This window comes from Asterias rubens, chromosome 5 (genome assembly GCF_902459465.1).
Source record: "Asterias rubens chromosome 5, eAstRub1.3, whole genome shotgun sequence".
Lineage (NCBI taxonomy): Eukaryota > Metazoa > Echinodermata > Asteroidea > Forcipulatida > Asteriidae > Asterias > Asterias rubens.
This window is the reverse complement of record NC_047066.1, coordinates 10722382-10742210: the sequence shown is the minus strand read 5'-3', so window position 1 is coordinate 10742210 and position 19829 is coordinate 10722382. Positions and strand designations below refer to the sequence as shown.

At 40.5% G+C, this 19829-nt stretch overlaps 1 protein-coding gene across 1 annotated transcript in view; it reads left to right on the top strand.

Moving 5' to 3' along the window:
* The window catches only part of LOC117290381 (leucine-zipper-like transcriptional regulator 1), a 60050-nt gene that overhangs the window by 16746 nt on the left and 23475 nt on the right, over positions 1–19829 (top strand). Inside the window, exons 5-7 of the mRNA XM_033771749.1 lie at positions 5585–5693; positions 8290–8373; positions 9404–9458. Coding sequence (XP_033627640.1) covers positions 5585–5693; positions 8290–8373; positions 9404–9458 — 248 coding nt within the window. The remainder of the gene's footprint in view (positions 1–5584; positions 5694–8289; positions 8374–9403; positions 9459–19829) is intronic.

The window sequence follows — 19829 nt, the reverse complement described above, 5'->3', positions numbered from 1 at the left end:
TTTAATATTCATGTTATGCTCGACATCATTCATTTCCTTTTGAGTGAGGGGGCCTTTTCTGTGTTCATGTCCAACATTATCTTTACCGTCTTGAAGGTATTTCTACATTTCCCTTCTCTCCCCCATCTCCTCATTCCAATCATGTTCCTGCCTCATCCTCAATAAATCCACGCCTCCATCAACCTCTTGAACCTCTTCCAGAAGATTGGAAACAGGTTTCACTTTTCAATCATCCACAGTCACCAGACATTTTATTTTAGCCAAGACTTTAAGGAGAAAACTAATTTCACGGGAGGCCTTTTCCAAAAACCTTATTCCCTGGTTGCAGCTCTTAGGTTTCTGGACCTATTTGGTATGCATCTTGGATGGATGAGCTAGAGTTGGAGCTGGACTCAGACACAAGGTTTGGAAAATACCTGAGCAATTCATCATCCTGATGCTTTGCTATCAAATGTCATGGATTCTGAAAACACTGACCTTTTAAGCAAAACGGCAACCACTAAGATTTTTATAGAGAGACTGTCTGTCGACCGCGTTAGGTTCTATTTGTTGGGTAAAAACCCTAGGGATTTTAAATCTTTTCTTTCAATACCTGATATAATGGGAAGGAGAGAGAATAATAAATTAGCACACTTCCCATCCGTCGTACCCCCCCCAACACTCCCCCGCCTTGTTTTGGTTTAAGGAGAGCAGTCGCAGTTTTTTAACTGTTCTCCCAGCATCAGGGGCAATTCAGAACAATCAATGTTTTGGGTTTGTTTAAATTGTGGGTGATGGGTGGGTCATAAGAAATTTAAACTGCACTTTGAAATAAATATTAATCAAATTAAAAGAAAATTATAAAATAATAGAAGAAGGAAAAAACATTTAAGAGGAAAAAATGCCTGCATTGTAGAAGCCTCTTCGAGATCGTCTGTCATGTTTGTCATGTCTTTGCTGTTCCATATCGGTCAATCTCAAAACCTTGTTTCAATATCTGACCTCCGCGCATGTAGGCCTGGCCGAATAATTTGAATATCCGGTTAATGGCGAATAGTTTTTCCTAACCGTAACCATGTATACCGTTTTTTGACCTAACTGGATATTCGCAAGGGGTGCATGATGCATATATTAACTTGTCTTATTTGACGACTAAGTTAAATTATGGAAGCAAGAAAAAGCCAAGACTCTCTTTAAAGTGAACTTAATCACTATACGACTAGCCATGAGCCAATAAACCCAAAGAGCGAAGACAAGGAAGGAAGTTTCAGTTTTAGATGTGGGAGGAAAACCCCAGAGATTTTTTCCATTGAGGGGAAAACCCACGCAGTCAAGTAGAGGCTAAAAACCCAATCCACATAGTGCCCCCCCCCCCCCCCCCCGATGTGACTTGAACCAGGGTCCTTGAGATGGAACGCAAGTAAAGCTACCACTACGCCAACCTGACCACCCTGAAAACTGATCCTGAACTCCTGAGCTGAGAGAGCATTGATCTCAAATATCCTCTTCGTTTGAGGCATGAATTTATTCTTCACTTCAATGTAACTAAATACCGGTAGTCAACCACAAGGGAAACTGACTGGATAAATTTTGTTTATGATTTTGGGCTGAGCAAAAAAAAGTTGACTAGACATGCTAGAATGGGACTTTACCAACTGAGCTTTCCAGACCCATTTTTGCACTATCCCGAATTTGTCGATATCTTTGTTCTCTGTAGGCCAATCAGAAGCCACACAACGTTATACTGTGTACCGAGGGATCACACAAAATTTACGATACAACTTGAGAAGTGGCAGCCAAAGGATCACTTTAATAAGGGGGTGCGACTTAGCTATCTGGAAAGATTTGGTTAAATTTCATAGTGGTGGGATTTGCAAGTTAATCTGTCTGGATCAGAATAAAGCGGACTTTAAATCTGCACATTGATTTGGTTTTATCCGAAGAGTTGGTTTTCCAATCTTAACTAAGGGAAGTTGAGGGAACAAACCACAAGGGGTGGGAATCAATCCATGCGCTCAGCGGAGATAACTTTTTTAACCAAACTCTTTGATGGGGGGAAGTTGATCGTTCCACAAAAACAAGCTCCGTAATGGTAAACCCAAATGCAAAGGATGTTTTCATTGGTGGACAGAATTGTCCAGTCACCGTTGGGTTAAAGGCACTGAACAACTTTGGTAAATTTGTTGTCAAAGACCAGTATTCTCACTTGGCTTGGTGTATACAAACATGCAAAAAATAACAAATCTGTGAAATTTTTTTGGATTCAATTGGTCATCAAAGTTTCAAGAGAATATGAAAGAAAAAACACCCTTGTTGCACAAATGTGGGTGCTTTCAGATGCACTATAAAAGGCCTCAGGCCTAAAGTCTTTTATTATTATTTGAATCAGAAATACTTCAGAGGGAGGCGTTTCTCACAATAATTTATTCTATCAACAGCTCTCCATTACTTGTTAGAAAAGGAAGAGGAAAAAATTATATAAGTTGGGTTGAGCAGGCAGCATACTGTATAATGTAGGAATTAAACCTGAAACATGACAAACGATAACCTTTAATTGTAACCACAGGACACATGCTTTTTACATTTTGGGTGTGTATAACAACATGTGTTCGCGTTGAAAACCCACATGTCGTCAGCTTGGCAAAAAAAAACCCGTTATTATTAGGGTAAAAATTTGGCTGAGGTAACTCGGACAGGGGAATGGAATGAATGTGGCCGGGGGTTTGGAACAAAATACCTCCGGAATCCCCTAATATCCTGCATCGTTTTTTTTACCAGGTTTAATGGCACCGTTTACCTGTGGGAAAAGTTGGAACCTAATGCAAGGCACATGGCCGTATTGGGAGCGTAAATCATCTGTGTTTAGAAGTCCCACCTGGGCAGTTGACAGAATTTGTCGGCACCGCCTTGAGAATTTGTCGTAAACGTTTTTTTACTCCCATGATTAAGACATTTCAAAGTACATCTAACTTTTCTGAAAAGAAAAACAATCTTTTAACTTGATACCTCTTTTAAAATAACACTTATCTTGCACAAGAGATTGAGCAAACTATTTTAAAGGCGCTTGACACTATTTTTAATTACTCAAAATAATATTTAGCATAACAACTTACTTGGTTGGAGAGCTGTTTATAGTACACGTATAAAACATTGTAAGAAACAGTTCCCTCTGAAGTAACGTAGTTTTTGAGAAAGAGGTAATTTCTCACTTTAATTAATATTCATAAATACCTCAAACAGTTTCGCTATTCCTATTGGTGGAGAGCGCGTCATGTGGGTGTGTATAAACCTTTGTTTATGACCAGTAAAAAGTGTTGAAACATGGGCGTGACAAGCGAGCTTGCACCTGTTCTTATAAGACAGTTTCTTCATTCCTATTGGTGGAGAGCAACTGCTGAAACAGTTGTGCCACGTCACGCGATACACGTGACGCGCACAGCATAAGGAGTTGTTTACCCGAGGGCGGCAGAGGGCTTTACCATTTCATAGCTGGAGGGGTTTTGTGTTATAATTTTTGCATTTATTTTACTTTTTGACCAAAAAGTGTTGATGTTTTTGACTGAAAAGGTATTTATGAATGGGAATCAAAGTGTATTGATCGGTTTTTCAACTAGTGGGTTAAACCAGCTGAGGCCTGGTTCTTGATAATTTACCCAGACTTCCTCTTGATAAAATTATCAAGAACTAGGCCTCGTTGGGATTAAACCACTAGTTGGAAACCTCTTCACCACACATTGATTCCCTTATTAAAAGACTTCAGGCCTGAAGCCTTCTTTTTTTAGGCATCTGAAAACGCATAAATTTGTGTATTTTCAAGGGTGTTTTTTCTTCCATTATTGTCTTGCACCTCTGATGACCAATCGAGTCCAAACTTTCACAGAAATTTGATATTTTCATGCATAGGCTGGGATACACCAACTGAAAACACTGGTCTTTGACAATTACCAAAGGTGCCCAGTGCCAAAAAGTATTTGCATATTTCCACAATTTGTGAGTATCTCCTTGCAGTTTGGCCTGCCGACGACCAGATATGCTGCAGGTATAGAGAACACAGGTAACGAGCCGTGCCAGTTAAGGATCTATAAAATTGAAACGGTTTCTTGCTAATCGCTAAATCCTCTCTGCTAATGTAGCCGTCGATACATTACCTCATGCGTATCATCAGTGAGTCAGCTGTGATGAGGTGTCTTATTGCGGCGCTGCCGATCTACCGGACTAGACATCACCATGAATGCTAATATTGAACCAGACCTTAACACATGCCATCTGTAGTCGGATTCAATTAATATAGTAACCCGTTAAAGTGTTATTTCATCTGTCTTGCTTATTTTTAGTTACGACTCGTACTAGGAATGTCTTGTTTTATCAGTGGTTAAGGAAAGTATTTCTTTCTGCTGATGACCAACGGACTAACTTGAATGAGATTTGAACGTGGTTGGCGAAATGTCAGTAATTTGTACATGTAGATGCATCCATATTTAGCAATGATCAAGACAAGACATGGAAGAAGGAAAGGAACAGAATTGATGTTGTGAGTTTTGAAGGCTTTTGGCCATTGTCACTGAAACTAACCAGATTGGGTATGTATACATTGTACCCTGACTGGAATTCCCTTTTCCGGTTGAGAATATCAACCAAGACAACACTGTGAGAGATTCACAATGTGCGAAATTCATTATGTTTAAATCCAGATTTGTTTTCTTCTTTTTCCCCCAGAAATATTCTGTAAATTATGTTTACCATGCCCGTGTTGCAGAGAAAATTGTTTCCCCTTCCCTTGACACACAAGTTTCCTCTTTTACAGAAGTACCCCCCCCAAAAAACCCTTTAAAGAATTACTGAGATTCCCAAGTACCCAATGAAGACACAATAGAGAGGGTATGCAACTTTTTTCCCCCCAATTGTTATAAACCATAAGGGAAACTAACTGGGCAATTTTCTTTAGTAAATTGGGGTTGACCAAAGAGTAATTAACTAGAGCAGGACTTGCACCTATAGGACCTCCAGATTACCGTGTCAGCACTCTACTACCTGAGCTATCAAGCCCTATGTTGGTGTTTTCCGTATTTTTGTTGATAACTTTGTTCGTCCTGCCAGTCAGAAGCCGTTCAACCTGAATAATAATAATAATAATTCGTTTTTATATAGCGCTTTTCACACCCGGAGGGCATCCCAAAGCGCTTCACATTATTACCCCTGGTCACTGGGGCTTAAATTGCTCCTTAAACCATCTCATGCTCCCTGGTGGTGAGTATGCAGCATGTGCAACATCAATATGCGCTACTCGGCTAAATCAATCACAAGAACCATCTCTGCCCTCACAGGTACCCATTTACACCTGGTTGGAGAGAAGCAATTATAGTTAAGTGTCTTGCACAGGAACACAAGTGTCACGACCGGGATTCGAACCCACTCTCTGCTGAACAGAAGCACCAAAGCTTGAGTTCGGTGCTCTTATCCACTCGGCCACGACAACCTTAAAGTGTTGTATTATGTACAATGTATGGTCATTAGACTGATGGAACAATCGTATTCAATTCACATCCAGTTAATGACAGGTTCAAATTTTCAACTTTTAATAACATGTAATTTTTGTTTCTCTAAGGTGGCTATACAGGGGACATCTATTCCAATTCCAATCTACAAAACAAGAATGACTTGTTTGAGTACAAGTTACCCAATGGACAGTGGGTAGAATGGAAATTTGAAGGCAGGTGAGTAGAAGGCATTTTTGAGACTTAAATAAAAGGGACACGTTGCCTTGGATCGGGCGAGTTGGTCTATGAAAGGCGTTTGTTAGCCGTTTGTTATAAAAAGGCATATGGTTAAAGATGTTTTGAAAGTAGAATATAGTAATCCACACAAATATGCCTCGAAATTGCACGGTTTTCCTTTTGCGTCATGAACTAACACGGCACTCTAATTTGTGAAATGGCCGACCGTGTAAGTAAAAGAGAACCTTGCAATTTTGAGGCATATTTATCATTCAACCCTAGCATGGCCCTGTGTCAAAATAATGCCATGCATTTTAAGCTGTAAGGCTATGCCAAACAGTGACTGCATGCAGTCAAACCATACACTTGTGAGCTCAAAGCTTGACTTTCCCAACTTTATTTTGGCCACAACTTGAACTTTCCTGTTGGTAATTTTAAGGTCACATGGTTTGTTTTATCCAACCCAATTTAACCAGCCCTTCCAACACACAGCCCCGAAATTGGGCCGATTTATTCAGTCCGGGACACACTGCTTGGCTTAAATGCAGAGGCTTTGCTCTAAGTACCCAAGTGACAACCTGGAATCAGTGGTTATGGTTAGTAGTTTGCCGGATGGAGAAAGTGAGTTTTCTTTTTCCTGAAGACGATCAGCGAAACGTCAAGACCAAACTGGCTCTTTTCAGAGACAACACTTCCCTTACAAGTTATTTATAATGAGGTTGTACCCACAAGTTTACCATTATTTATAGTTTATTCTGAGCAAGTTCAAATTTTGGGTAGAACCCAATTGTTTGAAGTGCTGCTTTTGCACAACCATACAGAGTGGAGTACTACGGGGGCCTCATTGGGGTCGACTTCTCCTTTGCGTCTTACCCTCTTATAACGAGAAAACAAGGTACATCCTTGCCATCATAAAACACTGCCCTCAAACTTAGCCCTCAGGACTGGTGTTGGTTTCCTAAATTAAAACAAAGATGTTGCCAAAAATGTCAATGGTTTTTTCATCTGTTTTATTCTATGGAGACGTAGATGTTTTGTTTTTTGTGTCCTTGTTGAGTGTTGGGGTGGGGATAGGGAAGTGGGTGATGAGAGATTTTAAAAAGGCCGAGTCACACTGCAGCGATAACGAAAACAATAACGATAACGACGCAAAGAAAACGCATTCTATTGGTTGAATTGCTCTACGCAGAATACGCCCATGCTTATTAAACCAATCGAGGGCTAGCATTTTTATCGTTCTCATTTTACTTTCTCGGGGCCTGTGTGACCGGGCCTTCAGTCTCTGATGTGATGAAGGTTCTGATTTAGTACAAGTGGTGTTTCTGAACCTTTGAAGTTATTCCCCGACCAGACATTGTTATTGATTGCCACCAGTTCCTGTGAGTTTGCAGTTCTGGAGTCAGATGGAGTCATTTAGTTCATTTATCTTCCTCAAGTCACTCAAGAAACTAGCTGCTGTCATTCACACAAATTACACAAATTTCAGCAAAGATAAGACTTATTAACAGAGTTGACACAGGCTTGTGCGTTTCGTGGAACATAATTCACAAAGTCATGCTTGCTTTATACATGTACATGATACATGTACAATGTAGTAACAACATTTTTGCATCTGACAAGGTGTTTCTTTCTGAAGTAGTTTGTTTTTGTCAGCCCACCTGATTCTCTGCAATGTTCTTTGTAGCATTACACATCTACCCAAGATACATAATTATATTACATTCATTAATACCTCAGACAGTTTCGCTATTCCTATTGGTGGAGAGCGCGTCACCTGGGTGTGTATAAACCTTTGTTTATGACCAGTAAAAAGTGTTGAAACATGGGCGTGACACACGAGCTTGCACTTGTTCTTATAAGACAGTTTCTTCATTCCTATTGGTCGAGAGCAACGGCTGAAACAGTTGTGCCACATCACGTGATACTCGTGACGCGCACAGCATTCCCTTATAAGGAGTTGTTTACCGAAGGGTGGCGGAGGGCTTTACCATTTCATAGCTGGAGGGGTGTTGTGTTGAAAGAAATCATTGAACAACTATAATTTTTGCAGTTATTTTACTTTTTGACCAATTAGTGTTGATGATTTTAGACCAAAAAAAGGTATTTATGAATGGTAATCAAAGTGTGTTGAATCGGTTTTCAACTAGTGGTTTAAACCCGCCGAGGCCTGGTTCTTGATAATTTACCTCGACTTCGTCTCGGTAAAATTATCAAGAACCAGGCCTCGTTGGGATTAAACCACTAGTTGAAAACCTCTTCACCAAACATTGATTCCCTTATGAATATCACCCTTCACAATGCTAAAAACAGAAGCTCAGTACCCGGATCCCTGGATCCCCAGATCCAAGTCTTATAGAAACACATGTAAAAGCTGAAATCTAGAAGTTCATAAGACATTTTTTCAATTTTAATTCAAAGTTTGAACAAGATAAGTTAAATATTTCCGCATTAAGTCTTGAATTCTAATGAGCACTTCGGACAAGAATAATCAGCTAAAGATACAGAAACCCTTGTCATAAAATCAATTAGCTCGCAGCTTCAGCCTGTTGTTTTTTGCAATTATCTTACGTGTTATTTTATGTGATTCTTTCCTCAGACTTCCTCCAGCCAGATCTGCACATGGTGCTGCAGTCTACGATGGTAAACTCTGGATCTTTGCTGGATATGATGGCAATGCAAGGTACTAATAAAAAGCCATTTGATAGCTTCAGATCGGGGCCCAATTTCAAGGCACTGCTTACCCTAGCAAAGAATGGATGCTCACGGAAGCAGGGAATTCCGTGCTTACACGTTAGCAGGGAATTCCGTGCTTACACGTTAGCTGGGAACTTTTGCTTGGGCGAGTGCATGGGTTCTAAACCTTACTAGACATTCTTTGCTTCCAGCGCTAGTACAGAAATAAGGCGGTTGCCCTTCAAGCAGAGAGTGGTGATTGCAAGCACTAAATTCTGTGGTTAGCAGAGCCATGAAGTTGAGCCCAGGTTGACTCAGTGGTATTTTGACCTGCCTTTCACCTCTGTTGTCTCTGGAGCAAATCCCACCTCTGACTGGAATCATGCGTGTGGATTGTGTTTTCATTCCGTACCTGGGCCCAATTTCATAAAGTCTGTAAGCATAAAAACTTTCTCAGCACAGAAAAACTATGCTGAACAGAAACTGACTATCAACCAAAATTCCATAAAGTTTACCATGTTGCAAGTGGTGCCCCACCTATTTTATTGCTCAGCAAAGAAATTGCCTTATCAATATTTCCTGATTAAGAGTTTTTCTCCCACACCTAAAACAGAGCAGTTCTTCAACATCTCCTCAACACAGGCCCACTGGTTAGCATGTTTGTCACGTTTGTGGGTCCCTTGGATTCATAACAGAAAGGTTTAAATGTGAAATGAATCCAGTAAGATATTTTGGCCTTACTTGGAATCTGTTGACAGCATTTTAAACTGAAAATGTTACATATCTTCCGAGAGCCCAAAGCAAGTGCTTCACTTTACAAACCCAACAGTGCCCTTTAGGAAACACACGTACAACAATGACGAAAGCGGACTTCCCTAACTTTGGTTAGTTCAACATCTGAATTTTTACGAAAGGTCATTTTAAGGACTCAATGCAAATGCACTCAATGCAAATGCGTCATAGCCCTGGAAATTGGTCTATTTATTTCTGTGAAATTAGAGTAACCACATAATTGTTGAATTACTGTTTTATTACAGGCTGAATGACATGTGGTGTGTATCCCTCAATGGTGACTGCAAGAGCTGGGAGGAGGTAAATTAAATTAATTAATCAATAGGAGACTCTAGAGGGCAGTAGACATATTAGACTTGTGGAAAAGATGTTAAATTTCTGTTGCAGTGATAGCGCTCCGGCTCTCTCTGCGATTCACGCGACACTGGTGATATTCTCGCGAGGTGAGACTGCTTGCCCCCCGAGGGCTATTGCTCTCGCGCCGTTGGATGTGTGTTAATGTGGGAGTAGTCAGCAGCTTCGTGCGAGAGCAGTATTCAATCGCGGAGACCTGAATCATTATGCCGCCACCACGACTCTACTATCACTGCGACAAACCATCAATGCTTATCCACAGGTCTATAGACATATCGGTCCTTACGCTTTCATAAATAGTGGATGTTGGATCATCCCTGACTTCAAACTTCTTTTTATCCTTGTGACTTATATCTAGTGATATTTTATCACACTTCTTATGCATATCTTGTCCACCTGAAAGTGGGCCCAGCAGCCAATTTCACGAAACGCTAGGATTAACCCTATCTTGAGTTAGGACTAGTAACTCGTCCTACCTCAAGTAGGGTTCAATGCGTCTTAACGTCTATGGATACCAAGCTTAACTTGTCCTACATGTAAGTCCTAAGATTAATCCTAAGTTAGGAAGAGTTTGATGAAATCGACAGCAGGACTCTGACAAATTGACCACAGCTTGTAACTTTTTAAGGTTATTGATCCAGAAATATTCGAACCAGACAAGGTCCAGCCAAATTCAAGCAGTTTTATTTGATACGAGGATTCACAGGAAGAAGGAATAAATCTATTGGTTCCTTCCTACATCCATTGTGTATGTTCTGACATTTGAGCGTTCTTTTGGTTTATGAATGACACCCAAGAAGCCAGGTGTGGTCATCAGGGATAGGTTTTTCACTCTCCCGATTCTGCAGGAAGTTCTCTGTCAGCTGAAAATAAATCAATCTTTCCATGTTCTGACGCTCACACAAATTTGAACATCTTGCAGGCCTGATACTTCACGGCGGCAACAAATAGGTTTGCTTCCAAATTTGCCCCATATGCCCCCTGGACAATGCTTTGATGCCCTTGAAATGCTCCAGTATAAATTAACAATTTCCTCATAGGGTGCCCTTTTCTTTACCAATGAGAAAATGCCTTCGTCCCCTTGCCCTTTCGAAAATGAAGCATACAGGCCTGGTCTTCTCTCTACTATGTTAAATTTTATCCTAAATGTTTACCGGATTGAAAATCTCCCTGATTGCAAGATGCAAATGTTAGCTTCTCTGCTGTAGCACAGTCGTCCAACGAACTTCCACACTTCTAAGTTGTCTGTCCAAATTACTTTTCAAAGTTGTAAAGAAATCAATGATTTACAGCACTGTACTCCACCATTTATGTCCCATCCGAAGGACATAGCAACAATAGTTAAGTGTCTTGCTTAAGAACTCTAATCTAAATTCAGACTTTTTATGTCTGCCTGGTGAAAATAAAATGGCAGTTATTTCCCCAATAAAAATATTCTGCTCTTTGGTCCCCTTCTCTTGCAGTGAGGAATTTCCTTTTGCTTCCCCCAACAAATCCTTGGTTATCATAATGTAGAATTGCCATCATTTCTGCATACTTCCTAATCATAACTATCCTAGTTTAAGACCTTCTTTGGCCATGACATGAGGACAGAAGTAGACCTTGTGATAAATATTATTTTTTTGATGTTTGATATTCAGTCTTTTACTCTTGATTTTCCGCCCAGTTGATTGTCCGTTTGCTGGAAACTCAAAATGATGGAACTTACAATCATTCATTGTTTACTATTTTTGCAGTCACTCTATTTTGGTAGCATATCCTTTGGGAGTAAGGGCTGGCAATGTTAGGCTTCACACCCTGATCCAACTTAAGTCTTTGCTTCCAAGACGGGCCTTAGATAGGGCTGAGATGGTCTTCATGACCTTGGATTTGGAAGCATGTTGAGTGAGCTTTAACTTGTAACATTGCCATGTGTTTGTGTATGTTGCTTACAGATAGGTAGAGCTGTCTATCATGGGTTGCAGTCAGGGCACTGTGTTTTTAATTGATTAGACTATCGTACTACAACTTGGAAAAACTTGGAAGGACGCAGCGCTTCTTAATTAACCCTGACATCCCAAAGTCAAAACATTGGATGTTGGTTTGCCATAGCTGGATTTTTCTGCAGATCCTTTAAACTATTACAAATCTTGATTGAACTTTAATAGTAAATAGTAATAATGGACATTTGTGTACCGCATATTGCAAAATGCCTCTAAGCGCTTAAACATGAAACGACATTAACAAAACTAAATAATGGTAACTACTAAAATTTAAGGCCTTTAAAAGCATTTACAATTATTCAATTCAGTTGTTTGAAGTCTTAAAAAATTGATGTATTATTTAATGAATTTGTCTTATTATTGGTATAAAAAAAAAGAATTACGCTAGATATTGAAAACAAAATGATATAAAGTTTAAGTGGGTATAGTTGATTCCCCTGGTATTTTCACTTATTTTTTATCTTAAATTTTGTCCAAGGTAGCATTAAAATGGTCTTTAAAGGTCTTAAAATTTGACATGTTACAGTGTGCAGATACCCTGCAACGTGTATGGAGTACTTTTAAGGGATTAAGGGATGTCTTTAGCCAAAGACACACAGGGATTGTGACTAACTTAATCTCCTAGAATCCAACAATTTGATTACACGGGCATAAACACCAGAGCACAAATTCATAGAGCTGCTTACCTGGCTAAAGCATAAAATGTAGCTAAGCATAACGAAGATGAGCTAACCATAACAAACCATGTCACTTGTACCATCTCTGATGGTATCCTGCTTATTTTTGCTTAGCAGAATTTCTTGTAAGCACCCTTGTCTACTTCAACAGCTTATTGAACTTGGGGCCCATTGTCTCTTGGATGAATCGGTATTCTTACATGACTTAAGCTAAACACAGTTTACCAGAACAAACCCTGTTAAGTGTACCATCTCTGACTTATTTTTTTCTTAGCACTTTTGTCTGCTTCAAGGGCTCATTGAATTTGGGGCAACTGTGTATTGGATGATATGTGGTATGCCTTGCTCATGGCATGAAGTAGTTTAAAAAAGGGAATAAAGGGTAGTGACGAGTTCTTACACGGGCGTTTAAAGCCGGCAGGGTCGAATTGCCCTTAGCCGAAGGCGAGGGCCTTTAGCGCACGGCGACGGCCCTGCAAGGTTTTAAACGGACGGTTAAGAACGAGTCACTACTCTTTTATTCCCATTCATAAATAACCTTTTGTTAAAAAAATGTTTAAAAAATACAATTTTTGACAGTTTAAAATTCAAGATTTGAAATATATTTTTTCAAACTTTGTGAAGAGTCTGTTGCGCTTGGGTTGTGTGTACGCGCGCACTTAGAAATATATTATGCGCGCGCGCGCGCGTGCGTGCTTAGATATAGATTACGCACACGCTTAGAAGCAGATTACGCGCTGTTACTAATTGCTATGAATTGCGTTCCGCGTGATAATCTTGCGCACCTGACATGCGGAAGCCAGCCGGTTATAAACACAGTAGAGAACCTGTCTGGGGTATTTATGAATTCAGAATAAAGTCTGATAACTTTATTAGTAATGAACCACTTCATGCTACATGAAGTGGTTTTAACAGATGTTGTCCAGCGGGATTTGTGTTGCCACATTTATTGACCTAAATAATCCTTGATGCTTCAACTTGTTCAATGTACTACACTCTAGCAGAGAGATAAGAATAGCGCCCTCACAGTACACGCGCCCTCTTGTGCCAATACTTCAAACATGATGCAAATCAGAAACCGTGTCTCTAGGTAATTTTATTATAGAAAAGGAAGTCCCTTTTATTCATGCAAAGGAAATTCAAATCATTCCTTTTCATTTTCTTTTTGGACAATATTTTCCCCGAGTTGGCTCCAAGTCCCGAAAATGATTGATACGGTTTTTGATTTCTTGGGAAGTCTTAACGTTTTAGGAGGAGGAGGAGTTTTTTTAGTGAGACGAAACGCGTTTTGGGCTGATTGTGTGTGTTTTGCCATCACCTGTCATTTTGGATTAATAGAAGATCACTGCCATGATTTAATTGGGCTGAGTCATCAATTGGGCTGAGTCAGAATATCATGGCTGTCCCTTGCTCTCTCTCTGGTCAGTATTTTTGGTCCCCTTTTTTATTTACAGGGTTTTGATACCTTTTGTAGATCAAGTTCTTCGCCATGACATGAATCCCTATAAATAAAGATGTATACAATTTACCTGTGGAAGTTTCAGCTGCATTAGTCGTCAAGGTTTTAGACAACAGTGAAAATCACAGAGCACTGTTTTCAGGAGAGTCGAAAATTTTCATCGACAAATAGTAGGGACTTTCAGGAACACTGTCAAAATATTTGGGCTTTTTCTCATCGGACTGTCTGACATGTTTAAAGTGAAATGATCCGTCCAGTCTGCATTGAGGGCGTTTCTGCCTGGAATGAATTGAAAATGTCGAAGGTGAAGTGCCAGTGTGATAAAGTTCTCGTATGAGTTGTTAAAAAACCCATCTTGAAGCTGGAAACATTAATTTAAAAAGCGGCCTCCTAAGAAATGTCATTTACCCACTCCCAATTACTTAGTATCGGTAAATGTTCCCCGAGATTATTATTTATGCCCGAGGTCAGGAAAGCCAACTTTTGAAACTTCAGTCTTTTTTTCTTTTTTTCAGTTTTTTTTTTTTTTGTTTTTTTTGTTTTTTTCTAATATCTTCTCTCTGAACATTTTGTATCTTTTCTTTCGGGTTATGAATGACTTTCCCGCGGGCTTTCTTTGCCTTCGGGACAGGAAATTCATATTTGATTGAACATGGATGGCAAGGAAGATGCAGTTGGCTTTGGGACGGAAACTCACCCACTTGATCAGGATATAGCCTCTCAATTTAAGACTTTTTTCGGGGAGAAAAATCACTGTTAATAAAAATGTTGGATCTGTTAAAGGCACTGGACACTATTAGTAATTACTCAAAGTAATTGTTAGCACAAAATCTTACTTTTTAAGGAGCAATGGAGAGCTGTTGATAGTATAAAACATTGTAACACCGTTTTTTAGAAAGAGATCATTTCCCAAAAGAAAAAAAAAAAGAGTTCAGGCCTGAAACCTTTTAGTATGTGATGAAAGCACACAAAATTATGCAACAAGAGTGTTTTTCTTTCATTATTTTCTTGCAAAGTAGATGGCCAATTGAGCCAAAATGTTCACAGGTTTGTTATTTTGAGATACATGTACACCAAGTGAGAATACTGGTCTTTGACAATTACCAAACGTGTCCAGTGCCTTTAAACAGTTGCATTATGCCGTCGGTGTCATCGTAACAGCTGGGATGTAACGGAAGTAACATGCAATGCTTTTCTGTCTGTAAACGTAATGGTTTTTTGATGTGACATGTTTCATACACTGTTTAGCCGGATTTGTTGATTATAAGTGATGGTTTTATTTTTTTGTAACAGCTAGGCTTTTACTTCTTACATGTTTGATCTGACACAGAAGTTACTTAAAGAGGGGCGCGAAGGTTGTGTTGAGTTTTGTGATGCACTCATTTTCCAATAGAGAGTCCTCCTTAAGGTTGGAGAAAACTGCAAGTCTCAAACCTCGCTTTAAAATGGTGTAAAATGTCAGTTTATTTTTATTCCTTCGGAGAGGAATTGGAAACATGATGTCATCATTGTGGCTTGTCTTGGGGGAGCATTCTTGTTCACTGGACCCAAGCTCTGGTATTACATGTATCAGCAGCAGAGTGTGGGTTCAAATCCCGGTTACAACACCTGTACCCTTTTGCGAGACACTTAATCATAACTGCTTCGTAACGAGTTGGGAAGGTATCAGGGGTGACCCTGGTCCCCTGTTCAATGTGCCCCTGGTGGCAGTTGATTTTGATTTGATAGCCCAAATCAGTCAATTGTAGACCTCACCTTGAAGTGTCTGTCTGATCTTGTGATTTAAGGCGATTTCTCATAAAATATCAAATAAAACAGAAATGAATCTGCTTTAAATCATGTCAAGTTTTTTCTTGATTCTTATCTAGGGCAAAAACCTTCCTCCAATTTTTAAGGACACCGCTTTTGTGCCAAGAAACTGGCTTGACCTCAATATCACACAAGTAAAATTAATATGACCTAGATTTTTTTGTTGGTTGATAAGGCGTTGAGAAAATTCAAACCAGTCGGAGAGCGTGACTGTTCCCATTCTTTGTTAGACCGACCGTCTACCACGCCGGGGGAAAAGTAAAACTTTCATTTTTACTTTCAGGAAAAGCCGAAGGGGGGAACAGCACGCCAATTAATTTCATTAGAGGTGGTTTAAGTCATGTTTATTCTTAGTCTGAACACCTTGATACTGTACATTGAACAGTTGACAAATCAGTCTTTTAAAACAGACTCTCTTCTTGATTGTTAATAGATTTGGTAACTTGGAAATAAGTGGTGAAAGAAATTGTTGTGCATAGTTTTGTTAGTTTTTTAAGAAAAGGGAAAACAAGGTGAACTTAAAGTTGCTTCGGGGTTAGAAATACATAGAAAAATTTACTAAAGCTGGATTTAAACCAATAACCTCCAGAAACGTGCCAGCGCTCTACCAACTGAGCTTTCTAGTCCCATGTTGGCGGTCTCTCTATTTGTCAATATCTTTGTTTCGGGGGGGGGGGGGGGGGGGGATACTAGCCCGCAAATTAGCAGAAATGCTAAAAAGGTTCTGAATCCTTACAGTTCTTCACAAGAACTGTTACAGGCACCCCAAAGATTTTGGATATGGAAGCTGGAATATACTACAGCACCCCTACTTTACAAGCATTAAAAAATGATTTCCCACCTTTTCCGGCAATGTCTAACTTCCATGGCTTCAGCTCAAGCCAGTGCTAAATGGCTCCATCACTTTAATGAATTTTCTTACAAGCCTACTAAAGTATGTATGTCAAGGGTTTATCTCTATATCAAGCCCCTCCCCATCCCTCTACCATCTTAACTAACGCCCTAAGTAACGCACAAACAAACACAAAAACTTTTAAAAAGAAGACCTTGGTTTCATTGAGTATCAGTGTAGACATTAGATCGAGGACGAGTTCATAAGGAAATGTCTGTTGGAACATTTCAATTTACACCAAGACACCATACACACCGAAGTGTGAGGAGAATACACTACCATGACTACCCCTGCACACCATGTGTATCTTAAAGGCACATGGTCATGCACAACCTTCATGCTCCACCCACATGTTTTAAATGCGCACAAACACGCACATGCTACAGACTATTTTGGATGAAGGATGAGTCTTGGTTCCAAGTGGATTCTAAGGTGGCACCCATCTTCACCACCCCACCCCACCCCACCTGCTCACAATTAAAACTTATTGCCTGCTTATTTGATAGCATGATTCTAGTCTTAGCCCCCTAAGTTTAAAACACTTCTTACATCACCTCTTCAGTTGGAAAGCTTCAATGCAGTACAAAGAATGCCAGGTAGAAACATCTCAAGTACTTATAGCCTTAAGCCACTGTGGTGCACCACACTCACAGGCCGTATTGTGGTACTTCTCTATCAACAAGATCACTAAATTGGACAAACTTTTCTGCCTAAATCTCTGTGATTGATGTAACTCGCTTTCCTAGTAGCTTGATTTCCTGACAGTGTTTCCTCTCGTGAAGGGGATGTGATGAGGCAGGAAATGAAAACGTGGAAGTCAGTCACGTAGACAGATTCAGCTGGCAATCAAATACTCGAGTGTGTTTCTCCCTGTTGTCAAAATCCTATGTGCAGCAGCGTACCTAGGGTTTCACCAAGGGGGAGGGGGCCTCTGTCAAAAGTCAAGATCCTGTGTGCAGTGACAGACCCAGGGTTTGACCAAGGGGGAGGGGGCCTCTGTCAAAAGTCAAGATCCTGTGTGCAGTGACAGACCCAGGGTTTGACCAATGGGGAGGGGGCCTCTGTCAAAAGTCAAGATCCTGTGTGCAGTGACAGACCCAGGGTTTGACCAATGGGGAGGGGGCCTCTGTCAAAAGTCAAGATCCTGTGTGCAGTGACAGACCCAGGGTTTGACCAATGGGGAGGGGGGCCTCTGTCAAAAGTCAAGATCCTGTGTGCAGTGACAGACCCAGGGTTTGACCAATGGGGAGGGGGGCCTCTGTCAAAAGTCAAGATCCTGTGTGCAGTGACAGACCCAGGGTTTGACCAATGGGGAGGGGGCCTCTGTCAAAAGTCAAGATCCTGTGTGCAGTGACAGACCCAGGGTTTGACCAATGGGGAGGGGGGGCCTCTGTCAAAGTTCTTGTAGTATTCCTTGTACATGTCATATTTGGTGACAGGTTGGTAGAAATACGAGTGATGCCATTTTAAAAGAGGAGAATGAATTTTTACAAGGAGTGCAAAGGGAACAATGCAAACTAGCTTTATTAGACCATGCTAACTAATGTGTTCATTTGTTATTTACATAAATGAAAAGTACCAGCATCTTTTAAGTGCCATAAGCTCTAAAGGTGTTATTAAGCTCTAAGGCACCTTGTAAGATGGTGAGGAAAAAGCATCCTGTCAGTTCTTCTGCATTATCACATAGCAATAAGAGTGGGATATTAAACCTGTATTGCATGGCCCATATTAAACCTTGTTTTTTTTGCTCTCTTGGTATTGTGCTATTTTAAAGCTCTGCGTCATGATTGATCGCATTTAAATTCATTATTACTTGCACCCTCTGCGTCACATACATGTATATCCAACTGCCTTCTGCCTCTTTGATGAGAAGCACCTTGTTTTAATGTACTCCTTTCGCGCTTGGTTGATAACTAATCCTAGACCCATTGTAATTTAAATTAGCTCCATGTACCCCTTCATACCCTTTAAACTCTTGTCAGAGGGCCCATCCTGTATTGTTCCACCTCGGGGCAATCACTTAGGCCCTGAGGAAATCAAGGTAGACTTTACCAGGATTCCGGTGGGCTAACCTGGGATCCCGGTGGGTATCCCAGGGATCCTATCTCTGCTGGCATACTGTCGGCCTTTTGCCCTCACCTCATGACCTACTGCCATACTCAGAGCCTCGAGCCTGGTTGGTTGGACAGGTAGAGGGGAGCGCTGAGGAGGGAGGAGGGGGTGATTTTGACCCCCCCTCTCTGGGGAGGGATGTGTCTGGATACTGTCTGGGATGCAACTTAATGGTGAATTGTCGCTTGGTCTTCCTACGTGGGTCTTACCTGGATAACCGTGTGGCTCTGTTATTAAAGGAACACGTTGCCTTGGATTGGTCGAGTTGGTCTTTGAAAAGCGTTTGTAACCGTTTCTTATAAATTGCATTTGGGTAGAAAGATGTTGTAAAAGTAGAATACAATGATCCACAAAAACATGCCTCTAAATTGCACGGGTTTCCTTTTACCTGGTCCACTAACACGGTCGGCCATTAATGGGAGTCAAATTTTGGACTCCCATAAATGGCCGACCGTGTTAGTTCGCAAAGTAAAAGGAAAACCAAGCAATTTCGAGGCAAATTTGTGTGGATCATTGTAATCTACTTTTAAAACATCTTTCCAACCATATGCATTTTATAGAAAACGGTTACAAATGCTTTGTATAGACCAACTCGTCCGATCCAAGGCAACGTGTTCCTTTAAGAGCAGGGTAGTTTATAGAAGCTTGGATTAGCTGGATTAGGTTGGGTGTTAATCCCACCTATATCTCAGTTGTAGTTAGCAGATGGACTGCGATAGTAGTATGTGATTTCCAAAGGTTGGCCTGAGGCACAACTTGGGTTATATCCCAAATCTGTTTGGCATAAACCTTTATCACTCTTGGTTTTTGTTTGTGCTTTTCAATGGGTTTTTTCCCTTCATCTTTAAAGGCACTGGATGTGTTTGGTGTAATTGCCAGCCAGTATTCTCACATGGTGTTTCCCAACGTATGCATAAAATAATGAAACCTGTGAAAATTGTACTCAATTGGTCAACCGCTCCCTCTGAAGTGTCATAGTTTTTTGAGAAAGAGGTAATTTTTCACTAAAATATTAAAATACTTCAGGCCTGAAGCCCTTTTTTAGGCATCTGAAAGCACACAAATTTGTACCACTACAGGATGGGTTTTTCTTTAATTATCCTCTTTGATGAGGAAGTGGGTCCTTATTTTCACAGATTTGTTATTTTATGCATAGGTGTTGGGATACACCAAGTGAGAAGACTGGCCTTTGACAATTACCACAGGTGTTCATCCAGTGCCTTGAAGTAACTATGATGTGTATTTTGCTCCCTCGTCAGTCATCAGATATTTCACGCATTATGAGGGCATCCCTGAAGGACCCTCTTTACACTCAATCCGCTTCCGTTTTACAGATGTACATGGTCTAAGAATCCCTGTGACCTCCCTCCCCCTCCCCCTCCCTCC